At 30.9% G+C, this 13,566-nt stretch overlaps 1 protein-coding gene across 1 annotated transcript in view; it reads left to right on the forward strand.

The window, feature by feature from the left end:
* Nucleotides 1-13,566, forward strand: part of LOC118193461 (transformation/transcription domain-associated protein-like) — a 313,501-nt gene that overhangs the window by 184,801 nt on the left and 115,134 nt on the right. The window contains exons 42-43 of the mRNA XM_085816144.1: nucleotides 2,032-2,181; nucleotides 10,143-10,286. Coding sequence (XP_085672270.1) covers nucleotides 2,032-2,181; nucleotides 10,143-10,286 — 294 coding nt within the window. The remainder of the gene's footprint in view (nucleotides 1-2,031; nucleotides 2,182-10,142; nucleotides 10,287-13,566) is intronic.

Raw genomic sequence — 13,566 nt, forward strand, 5'->3', positions numbered from 1 at the left:
ATAGCAAATTGTTTACTGAGCTAAAATAATTCATATTTTGAAATCTATGCATTAATTTTAGTGCCACTTATTGTCTGTGCTTATCTCAAAAATTTCAAAGCACCTACATATATATATTATTTATTTAACATAACAGAAACATATTCTTTAAAGTTTAATTTCGAATGGCAAACCTTTTTGATGCTTTATTAACACTTAATTTTAAGCAAATGCACCCACATGTGGATAAATGGTTACATATTGTTTGTAATGGTAATTGATCAGTCAGGATTTTTTTTTTTTTTTTTTTCCAAATTATGTATTGATGTTAAAGATGTCTGTGAGCTGGAACAAAAGTTTTAAAAATGAGATTCGAGATGACATTGGTGACATTTTTACAAATTACAAACTTGTATGTCTTGAACATTTATTGTTCTATTTAATTTGAAGTAAGTCAATAACCCTATCAATTGATATCAAAGATTAAATTTAGGTATTTGCTGAAATAACATTTTCCAAATTATCCCCTTTATCTTTTGTCATTGTATCAGATCAAGTATTATCTATTACTAGTAATAGATAATACTTGATATGTGATATAACATCTTGTTTAATAGAACAGTTTTGCACAACTTTATTTACTACTAAGCAAAACAGAATTTCCATGTGGTTGATGTGTGATATGTACTAATGACACATATGATTATTATATAATATTAAAAAAAACGCTTGTAAAGTCTTCCATCAGAGAGATATTTATCAAGTTCTCTGCCATAATAAATTAATCTGAAAAGCAAAGACACCATCAGTGGTGTGTATATGAAAGCTATCATCTATTTTTGAGGGCTGCATTTGATGAATTAGACTTGTCATGCCTCCCTTTTGCCAGAAAACAAGATGATGAGTCTTAACTTATGAGAAGATCTGAATCAATGTTTGCAAGTTTAAATATTTATGTCTAGTTTATATAATCAGGTTTAAAGAAGAAGGGAAAAAAAAAAAAAAAAAAAGGCAATCTTAGATTGCCATAGATTTTGTGTAAAATTGCCTTGATTTTGAGGGTCCAATAAAGATTGAAATTCTATGATAATTAGTTCAGTCTTGAACAAAGATATATGTGGAAAATGCATTAAATATAAATTTGACATTAAATAAAAAAAATGAATCTTGTAGATGTAGAAAGAACTTGTAGATGCGTTGTTAAAAATGGCATTTGCTAAATTTTGTATCTCTGTATCTTTTTTTTACCTTTGTGCTGTTCTGTTGCACACCCATATACATATGGAGAAATTCTTTCATATATTATAAATTTCACAAGTGTTTTATTAACTATCACCTTTCTTGATTTTTTAGTTGTAATGACCTGTAATGTATGCATGTAAAATGAATGTTTAACAGTTGTATATTGTGACACTTATAAGCAATTAATTTTTGTGAATGCTGACTGATAATGGTAGGGAACTTCTTAATTTTTTATAATTCAGTTTTGTCCCTTTTTTACTTCCTTGTACGAAGTAAAGGAAGTATTGTATTGTAATCACAAAAAATTTTGGTTATTATATTTCAATGAAAATACCCATTTTAACTGCTCTTGAATAACTTTACTGCTTTCACTTAACTTTAACTACTCTATTTGATTTTTCTTTTTTTTGGGGGGGGTAGACATCTATATGTATAGACAGAATATAAAGGTCTCTTTTTTACAAAACAGGTCGTAAAATAGATTTAAAATCTCTTCTGAATCCATTTTAAATGCATTCTATGTATTTTGTGCAATCAAAAAGGAATAGCCCTAGAAACGTTGAAATTTTATATACCATCAGCCATAATGACTATCGAAAGCAAAAAGTACCAGTGTCTTCTCCACAATTAAAATATTGCATATATATATATGTATATTATATCTTAAGTTCTATTAAACATCTTGTTCAATAGAATAGTTTTGCGTGTTGATAAATGTTGCTAGCTCAGAAACTGACTTTAAGTGTAAATAAAGCCTGCTATTATTGCACTTTGCATATATTTTCTTTCTAACAAAGTCTTTGTATTCAGGTCGATGAAAGTAATATAGATGGGTCTGAGGAAGAAATCCTTGCTAAACGTTGTGTGTCACTTCTAAAAGCTGTTCTAGCTCATGAAATATGGCCATTTCCTGGACTAAATCTTGGTAGCTGGTTTGAGAATCTTTTGCTTGATGTGAAGGTTCGTTCTGCCCTTTTCCATCTTATATTCATATTGTATTTATTTTTTATGCTGAATGTTAGTTATTATAAAACAGTTAATAATTTTTAAGGCAATGTGACATTTAATAAAGGTAATGAAATGTTTTCTGATTAGTTTACATTTGGTCTTAATGATAAAATATAAATTTATCTGTCATAAAAACACATTTTTAAAAAATAAATCTATTTTGACTTAAAACATTTTAAAATATGAAAAATCATAAATTTCTTCTAATGCAAAATTACTTGCAAATCAAATCTCATCATTGAATGCATTTCTTTAATTTACAGATACAATTATCTTGAATTCATAGTTTAAAAAACTAATTAAAATGATTTTGACTGAAGTTATAAAAGACCCTTAAAACATTTGGGAAAATTTTCTTATGTAATAAAGTATGATGGATTTTTTAATAATGTGTAAATTATTTATAATTTAACTGCTTTTAATAATTTATATGTTTAAACAGTTTAAATCATCATGTATTTTAAATCATATGCATTAGTATGTATTGATATAAAGTATACATTAAATTAGTATCTTGTAAAATTTATAATTTTCTGGAGAAATGAAATATAAATATGTTACGATAAAATCCTGTTTAATTAAAACAATAGAGAAAAATAGCATTGAAATAGGTAGTTTAAAAGCTAAAGAGTTTTTTCAAGTATTTCTTTAAAATCAATTTTTTTATTCTTTAGAGGAAAATAGGTATTTTAAAATTAAAATAAATGTATTCAGTTTTCTCAGTATAATCTATGAAGAAATAATTTGTAAAATCTTTGTCCATTGTATATTTTTCATTTGTACTGTTCATTAAATATGATGTAGCATTTCATAAGCTACTCAGCTCAAAAGTTTAAGTATTATAGATTGCAAATGCATTATAATAGATACTTTAGCTTAGTAATACCATAGGCCATTTTCCCCCTACCTTCCTTTAGCTGCTGATTACAATTTTCATAGATTATGTAATAAAGGCTTATCCCTAATCACTTTAAATAAATGAGTTTCTATTCATTTATCCGAATAGTTTGAGGCTAAGCAATTCTGAATAAACTTCTTTTAAAAAAATGCTAATGCATACACTTTCCGATGAATTAGAAACCAAAGATCAATATTTTATTGGACCACCTTTGGCACGGATAACTGCTCTTATTAGTTTGGGCATCGAGTCTGCATACTTCTGGAGTGCATTTATGTCCAGAGCATACCATGCATTGGCTATGCAGTTTTTTAGATCTTGTAAACTAAATGGAAGAGGGGAGTGCTGTCGAATGTGTCTTTCCACCTTATCCCACACATTTTCTATGGGGTTAAAATCTGCATAATGTAATGGTCAGAGAAGGTGTTGGAAGTCAGATTCATGTTCAGCGAATCTATTTTGAACACTTCTGGTACAATGTATAGCTGCATTATCATCCATGAAGTATCCGTCACCATCAGGGTAAAAATATAACATTGCAGAATTGCACTTGATCTGTCAGTTTATCTAGGTATATCATGGCTATTTGTTTACCTTCGAGGAACACCAGGGTACCATGCCAGCAGAACATGCCCCATATCATGATACTCCCACCAGACCCTTGCACAGTGTGAGTAAGGCAAGATGGATTCATGACTTCATGGGGTCCTCGCCAAATTCAGCATCTTCCATCAGTGCAAAATAAGGTGTAGTGTGACTCATCCATCTACATTACCCATTTCCAATCCTCAGATGTCCAGTGTCTTCTTTTCCGACATCACTGCAAACGAATTCTTGCATGTCAGACAGAAATGAGTGTTTTTCTCACAGGCACCCGACTATACATTCCTATCCCCTGCAATTCTCTGTGCATTGTTCCAGCTGAAATCTGTTGGGAAGAGCCTTGGTTGACGATCTGTGTCAGCTGAAGCACATTAGAGTCCCTGTTCTGCCGTACAATTTGTTGGAGACACCGCCGATCACTGTCTTGGAAAACTGTGCTCGAATCGCAGTTATGTCTTCTAGAGAAGGACTGTGGGTTCTGATTCCAACTCTTGAAAACCTCTGATGTGGCTGCTTTTAAGAATCTAGTAAAATTTGCTGTCTTCAAAATTGACGCCTCTGCTAAATGGGCACCAACAATATGACCTTTTTCAAATGATGAAAAATTTGTCGCTTTTCCCATTTTACTTCATTCGCCGTGAAAAACACTCTTACACCTTACTTATACTAGCATTTTAACCACGTGTAACCCATGTCATAAAAAAAATTGCATACTTCATCCCTAGCATGCATTCTAATGAAAATCCCAAAGGTTTCTAATTCATTGGCCAGTATGTGTAATATTCGTACAGTTGAAGCTCACCTACCTGGAAAGGTCTGGATCTCATATACATAAAAATTTAAGATAGTTGTGTAGGGTTTTTCTTATTTTGCTTAACAAATTTATTTTAAGTTTATACCTTTTTCTAAATTTCTCAACTTCTCCTCACATTCTCTCGCCAGGATGTAAATTAAAGTTAATTGAAGTGCTTATTTAAACGGCCGAATCTCTGAGTTTATTCAGAGCATGTTTTGCTAGCCAAGCGCATGTTTTGTTGTTGTTTCGCTGTTATGCTAGTAAGCCTTTTGGCCATATCAGACTGATCATCAATGCACGAAGATCGTGACTTTCTGTTAACTGTTTTGAATTAATTAAAGAGTTATTTTTCACCCTTCTTCTTGAGTCAGTAGTACCTGTGTGAGAATTTGCCAGGTTATTTTAGGATCTACTCTAGTATATGGGGAACAAGAGAGTAAGACTCTACAGTTGAACATATAAAAAGTGCAATTCACAGCACCAAATGATTGAAAGAAATTTGCAGTCTAAAATTATCAAAACAGTCATCTTATTTATAATCAACTTAAATACCAAAACCTTGCATTTAAAATTATGTAATTTTTTTTTAAAAAATAAATTATAGACATGAAAGTTAATGTATTTCATAAATCTTAACATGTGAATGTAAAGCGTTTTATCCGATTATGAAATCCCGTTGACCAGTAAATTTGGCAAAGATGGCCTAACATGCACTAGTTATTCCAGTAGAAATTTAAACAAGCAGATTATTCTTTATTTAGATAATTAACAGATTTAATTTCTAGATAAAACATGTAAAATCTTAAATCACTTATCATAATTTTTCACATTACATTTCCATTGTTTAGCCATTTCAAAAGTCGCAGATTATTCAAGTTAAAAGCACACTCTTTTAAATACCATGCAAACAAGCAATAAAAAAAAAAAAAAAAAAAAAAAAAAAAAAAAAAAAAAAGACACTTTATTGAAACGTTAGATAGCTTCAAGCACAATTGGAGAGAAGATAGAAGTCTGGCAGCTGACAAGAAAAATCCAGTCTTTAGAAGGGTATATGATAATCTGTGACTGTGTCACACATTTTTATCTTATATTGAGTTTTAACAAAAGTTTCCCACAATTGCTAATATCATCTGCACAAACAGTTTGTGTTAATGTGTTTAATCATATTTTGTCAAACAATTTTTGGCATTAGAAAGAGACTTGCTTTTGAATGCTGTGTTGTGAAATTTGTAAAAAAATATCATTACTAAGCTTCCAGCACGTGCACTATGCACAAAGTATACGACAAGTTCGGCTTTTTATGTACATTTTTCGCATATCATAGCTGAGCCGTCTGAATGTCATTTCTACTCCTCCTTTCAACCTTTCCCCACATCATGGAATGTATGAACAGGAAGTCATATGACTTTTTATTTATTTATTTTTTACTGGGCTTTTGCATTACATGGCAACTTCTTCATGAAAGTTACGACACGTGCGTGGTCGTGGGTGAAAATTTGGAAAATATTTTTTTCTCAAATATTTTGTAATTTTATGTTATTAATTGATGTGCATTATTTTAATTTGTATAAATTTGACTCCGTAATTTTTATATCGGTTTTCATGGCAAAAAACATATGTGCAAACAGCTGATTTTGCTCGCATTCTTCAAGAATTATCTGATGAAGGGAGAAAAGACAAGAAAACCTTTGGATGTGAGAATAATAGCGATTTGAGTGAGGAACATATAGAGAAAAATAGTATCAGCAGTAAATCTGAACAGTATATTTTGAATGATGATAGTAATAATGATATAGAAAAAAGGAATGAGGATGGTATATTCTATGTTAGTAAGGATAAATCTTCTGAGTGGTAAAAACAGAAGTATGCAGGCTGCTCAAAAATGAACAAGATGAATATTATGAATGTTAACCTTCATATCCTTGGCATGTTAACACCATGCCAAGGATATGAAGGATGAAATAGGAACATTTTTTAAAATAGTTGATATAAATATGCTTGATGAAATTTTGGAATATATAAGTAAATATTATAAGTTTGCTAAAAGACAAAATAATCAAGAGACAGAGATTGTTATATATGATAGAAATAAAAAAAGGATACTATGTAAATGCAAAAGAATTGTTCTCAAGTGATGGCAAAATAACAAGAGCTGTGATGAGCTATGATATTTTTATTTCTGGATTTATAGATTTATTTCGATGATAAATCAACAGGACAGGACAGATGAATATTAAAACTAGCTTGGTTTTTAAAATAAGTTACTAAATAATAAATTTCTTAATTTATATGATCAAGTACATCATTGCTTTTCTGCCTGACTAATATAAGTTTTTAAAAATAATTTACTGTCATTTGAATGGGAAATCATTTGTATTTTGCAATAATAAAATTAATATTGTATGTTTTAACAAATTCGTTATCAATATTCACTCATTTCTGTCATTTTTCATGCCAAAAACGGTATAATAACAGATGTAAAAAATACGACGCGTACGTGCTCGTGTAAAATTGCCAAGCGCACATGCTGGAAGGTTAAGTATAAGGTGTCTGAGATGAAACTATCATGCTACCAGATTAGAACCATCATTTAGTTCCAGTTCTGTTGCAAAACGTCAGCTACAGAATGTCATTAAATCATTTGTAGAGCTTTAGGTACTAATGTTGTATCATATGACACTGTGAAGGTTTGAAACAGAAAGTTCAAAAACAAGGACTATGACATTCAAAAGTAGAGCACTTTGGCCAGTGTACTGCAAGAACTTGTGGAAGAAAATCAGTATGCAACCACGTGAGAGCTTGCTAAGGAGTTATACATTAGTGCCATGTCCATTAGCTGCGCTATGCATCGCATAAACTTACGTAAAAGTTCAACTGCTGGGTGACACAGCAGATAAATGCAGACATGTTTGTGCCTGCACTAATCTTCTCGAATATCAATTGCAAGAACAAAATTCTGGACCGGATCATCACTTGTGATGAAAAGTGGATTTACTTCAATAATGCAGGCCGAAAAGGGGTTTATCTACACCCGGTAAAAGTGGTTTATCTACACCCGGTAGCATCGCAAAGCGCAATTTGACTAACAAAAAGATCATGCTTTACATCTGGTGGGATTCTACAAAGAGTATCTGGAAAAAAGGTAAAACCCTCTACAGTGAGTTTGTACAGCCAGATGCTAGTCTGTGTTGATGCTGCTATCAAGGAAAAATGTCAAACTGAGTTCCAGCACAAAAAGTTAATGTTCTATCAAGATAATGCAAGACCACGTGTGTCTGCATTCATCAGCTGGACTCTTTTGTCGCACCTACCATATAGCTTCAACATCACTCCTTTGTACTTCTACCTTTTTTCACAGCTGCAGCTACGTGTTGCTGTTGCTAGCTTTGGAACTACTCTGATATGCGCCCTCAAGTTGCCAAATTTCTTGCCAAACATTTCTGGCGAGAAACTTCATGCTGCTATATTACTATCTAAATATTTTGTCTATATTTCGAACTTTAAGCCTAAAATGTCCCAAAGACACGGTTTTCTCACATGCAAAAACTACGCTTTGAACACACGATTTAAGCTAAAAATCTGATACAAAAACAAAAAATTAGATAGCAAAAATGTAAAGTTTCTAACCAAAAATATTTGACAAAAATCCATGTACACAGCATCCTGTTTAAACTTAAAAAGAATCTACGAATTGCACTATTGAGGCAAGAAACGAATCTACGAACTACGCACACCTCGCTGTAATAAATTAACATGACAATAAATTTCAAAGAATACCATGTACACAGCATCCTGTTTAAACTTAAAACATCTACAAATTGCACAATTTAGGCAACGAACAAATCTACGAACTACACACACCTCGCTTTAATAAATTAACATAACAACAATAAATTTCAAAGAATACCATGTACACAGCATCCTGTTTCAAAAACAACAATAACAACAGAAATTCATACTAAATAACCAATGAACATAACATTCTACAAAATAAGAATAAGGATAAAATAAAATGCACTTACCATGAATTAATGCGTTTTCGAATAGCAGAAATATAAATTTCATACCGCCTTTAACATGCCGCCACGAATCACTTCGTATTTACATGACAGCCAGACACACTATCCAGAAAATTTATACTATGGTTCACAATTAAATAAAATCACAAATCCCTACTTCTATCATGCACTGCCATTAAAAATAATCTCCCAGACCTTCTTTCCACACCTCTAAATACCCACTACCCCTCAACATGATGGCCACAATGATATTTCCTTTTGCCGAACTTCAATTCAACAACGTCTACTATTTTATCTTTCCCTCCCATCTTCTCAGACACAGACGTGAATCAACGAGCTCCAGCGAAAGAATGTTCAACGTCAACAGGGTAACCATAGAACACGCAATCTTGCCAAAAACCAGCGCAGAACACATATCGCCACATTTGGTGAAATTAGGGCGTATATCAGAGTTGTACCCTAGCTTTCATTCTGCATAGGACGTCCAAGTATATTTCTTTCCCTAATTTATTGGCCTTTTTTGTTGTACTGGAATGCCATACTTTTATGCTGTAAAATTATAATCAATTCTTGATCAAACTCTGTCTAAAAGTAAGATTATATTTGTGTATTGTAGAATACTGGAAAAATTACTGTCATAAATCATCAGAATAAACTGTCTGTATAAAATACAAAAAGGAAAAGAAAAATATTTGGAATAACAATACTATTAACAGATAATGTCACAGTATTTGTAAGTTGTTTTTACACATAACTATAATTAATTTAATTGTACATAATCCAGGATAATATAAAGACTGCTAATTCATTAATAAATGTTAATCAGTCATAAAAATAATTGAAGTGCAATCTTCACATTTATTCCTATTAATATACAAGAGTTAACATAAACAGAAATATTAGTTTGTAATGTATTCCTTTTATTTTGAATTTGGTTTAATTTACTAGACCAGATGAAATTTTATTCTCCATATTAAATTGCCTGAAAATACACAAGTAGATTATTAATAGGATTTTTCTCTTAATCATAATTGGGTTATTCCTTTTTTTTTTTTTTTTTTAATTGTCCTTGTATTAATCCTGATTTAGATTGCTAAAAATGTTGTCTGCAGTATTGCATTGGTTAATCAAAATTTGATTTTACTTTAAATTCAGGCTGATTTGGGCTTTTAATATTGCTGTTTTGAACTTGTTTCAGAGTTTACTTCTGTTTTGTTTTCTTTTTGATATTTTTGTTTATGCTGTTTCTAGTAGATTTTAAAAAAATTTTCATCTTTTTTTTTTTTTTTTTTTTTTTAATATTGGGAAATAACATGTTTCGGCAAGTCCTGCTCATAACAGTGCTTTAAGTGCATCAGTGAAATAAGCTGAAATATTATTACTAATGTGTACATTACTTGCAGCAAACATTTTTTAATTTAAAAAGTGCCTTTTTTTATTTAATCTGAATTATTAAAGGGAACCGCTGGTATTTTCTATAAATAATTCAATAAGGCATATATTAAGCTGAAATACTAACTCTGTTTCCTTTAATCTTGCTTTTAATGAAATAGTTCTTGAAAATTTGTAACTTTTGTTTGCATTATTTCTTTTATAGACCACAGCCATGTATAAAGGCATCTGTACTGGATTAGATTTGTTAACTTTTCTTCTTTCAACTTTAAGTGCTGAAATTATTTTACCAATACTGAGTCCTCTTCAGAAAGGAATTGTGGCCTTGTTATTTTGTACTAATAGAAAAGTGAGTAAATGTATGAGTATTTTGTTTTAAATTATATCATCTGCTGTTTTTGATAATGTGCAATTTGCAGTTTCTTATCTAAAATTCCTGGGCAATTTTTTTGTGTTCTTTTAGCTGTAAGAATCAATTGATTTCTCACTGTTTCTTGGTAATGTTACAAATTTGCCTTAAATTTAATTCTTAATTCTGCATTCAAATTGAGTTAAGCTGCCCCAAAAAAAGTTTTTTTTTTTTCCCTCTTGTTTTTCTATCACACATTTAAATACACTCCAGTTACTAACAGTTCTTAACAATTGTTATGGCATATTTTTAAAAATGAGATTTAATGGAAGTGCTTTCTTGGAAAAGAAATACATTTTATTAAGTGTGCCTAATAAATTAAATTTATACAAAACATCATGAGTTTTAATATCAGGTGTGTGAATTAAACTCTCAGTTGTGCTTCTGGATTTCTCTGCTGAGAATTTTTTTATTTCAGCCACAATATTGCATTCCAAATCTTTATGTTCTTTTTAAAGTCTTTTAACAACAAAATTAGATTTTAAAAAGGTTTTAAAAGTGAAGCAAAGTGCATAAAATATAAATAAAATATCATATTCATTCATTAAAATATCATCATTAATCATTAAATTAATTAAGCAACTACATTGCATTGTAGTTGCTTAATTAATTTAATGTCGGTGAGACAGTTGCATCTAATTATAGGAACATATATTTTGTTGTCCCGCTTCCACTAGCAATGATGCTGACTGCTTCAGCTGTGAGCATTGACACTAAAGACGCCAGCTTAAACAAAAAAAAAAAAAAAAAAAAAAAAATTGTTTTTAATTGTGAACAGACTAATATTATGTGTCTGTAGGTTAATAAAAGGGATCTTTGTTAATATATGTTAGAAAAAAGCAGAAGGAGAAGTTGCAAGTAGAAATATATGTTTCAATTCCTTATTTTACCAGCAGTTCTTTTTTTCTTGTTTCTTTGTGAACTTACTTTCAGAAGAAGATATGCTTAAAAGAGTAACTGTATTTGATTATTTTTACAGTCATTTTATCTGATTTTTGCAATATCCCCCCCCTTTTTTTTTCCCTATTTTTACTATGTTGAGTGTTATGTTTGAATTTCCTTTGAGTTTTTTTTTTTTTTTTTTTTTGTTGTTGTTGTTACTGCAACTTGAAGTACATAATTTGGGTTTTGGTTCTTTGAACTTAATTTTTTTCGTAGTTTAAGTTTTTAAGATTATTAATTTTGCAAGGTTTGCAGGTTTTAAGGCTGATTGCAAATTTACTTTATTTTGTAACTCCAAGTTCAAGTAACTGTCTTAAATATATCGAAGTTTAAGTAACTGGTTGGTTGAACTTTTAAGTTCAGCCAACTCCAAATTGTGGAGTTGGTTGCTTTGTAACTTCAAGTTAGACTGCATTGTGATGTTATTCTTATCTATTATTGGCACTAAATCATGCTGTTTGGTGATAATGTAAACCTAAAATGAGATTTGTAATGGCATTTCTAATCTCTCATTTACTAAATTTTTCAGAGAATTTTTTTTCCCCCCTAAAAATGGTTAAAATATTCCAGTTATTTGAATTCTAGATAATCAGGCTTTGACTCTATTCACATTTTTTCTTTTACTATTTCATTTTCTCTTATTTCTTTTCTTACTCAATTTATCTCCTTTTCCAAACAATTTTCTGCTTGGAAAAAAAAAAAAAAAAAGAATGCTTTTATTTTCTTATATGCATATTTTCTGTCTACAAAAACAGAAGTTCTTTTCTTGTTGCTGTTAAGGTATTCAATATTTTTTAGCCCTTTTTTTCCAGCTGAAAAGATTAGATTTCTGTTTGTATACTATTTTTTTGTATGGTAATTGCAATAATATTTTTTCACTTGATTAATAGTGTAATTTTAATGCAAGATTTCCAAAAGTAAATTTATTAGAAGTCTGTTCTTACTTCTTTTTCAAATGTAATATTAAATTTGAATTTATTTTAAAAGCATTATTTTTCTTGATTGTTTGCAAAATTTATGCTTTGCATTGAATTTAAATAAATTTCTCATTCTTAGACTTAGTTTTATTAGATTGTAGACTTCGTTTTATTACTTAAGTATTACTGAACATAGCTAAGTTTGCACCCCATTTTTAAGGGAGAAACAACTCAGGGGATGGTCCGAGGGTCTCCCAGTGCTATTCCTCTATCACAAACCTGTCAATAGGACTTTTGACACTGTGCTCCCTAGCCACACAGATATTGAATGCTTACAAATCTTCATGTCTTCTCTGTGATGTGAATCAGGCCCATTGGCCAGCGCCACTAACCACTATATTGCTGTAAAGCGGTCATTTTATACAGTGATTTTTGCAATACTTTGCCATTTCTTTTTGCATTTTTATACTTTTACTCACATTTTTCATTTTCTATTACAATGTCAAGTCTTTTTCTACTTCCAACAAAAGTGTTTTTACTTCTTTGGATAACTCTTTGCTTCTATGAAAACAGAAGTGTTCAGAGTTGCCAACTCTCCCGATTTAGGCGGGAGACTCCCGATTTTCGACCGCTCTCCCGCCAACCCGATTTACAATATATTTCTCCCGACTTTTTCTTATTCTTAATATTTCTCACGATTTTTATGGAACTTGGCTTAATACTTCGTTATATGAACAAAAAAAAAAGTTATTTTGGACGTCTGAAAACAACTGAATTTTCTCTAGATTATATCTAAAATGAAACCTTGCGAATCAGATGAGAATTTCTGCTTTGTGATTGACAGCATACGTATCCAGAAACTTCGTTCTCCAGTTGTCCAGTGGGCATCGAGCTCCACTGAGCGTCATCTGGCATATATTAGCCAATGAGCACAAAGCAAGCTCAAGGCCGTTGGCCGTTCTTTGGATGTTCTTTCGCTATTTCATTCATCTTGTCCTGAGTTGTGTGAGTACACGTGTCTTTAGGAAATAGTTTTAGAAATTATCGTCTTTTGATATGTCTGCGAGAAAGGTGAAAATCTCGTGCACGTTTCAAAAATCGTACACAGTTGACTTTCCTTCCATTATTTCTTCAAGGAAATGTAATAAATTTGCGAGGTGTACCATCTGTCGTTGCGATTTTTCGATTTCGCTTGGTGGAAGGGCAGATGTTCTCAAACATGTGCGTACACAAAAACACAAGGACAACATGAGTTGTTTTGAAAAAATGAAAAATTAAATTTTTCTTCGGAAACAAAAGACCAAAAAGTGATTAATGCAGAATGTCTGTTCTCTGCCTTTTTACTGGAGCTCAACCTGCCA

The sequence above is a fragment of the Stegodyphus dumicola genome, chromosome 4, assembly GCF_044657685.1.
Source record: "Stegodyphus dumicola isolate Sdum_Otavi_A_Nest chromosome 4, ASM4465768v1".
Lineage (NCBI taxonomy): Eukaryota > Metazoa > Arthropoda > Arachnida > Araneae > Eresidae > Stegodyphus > Stegodyphus dumicola.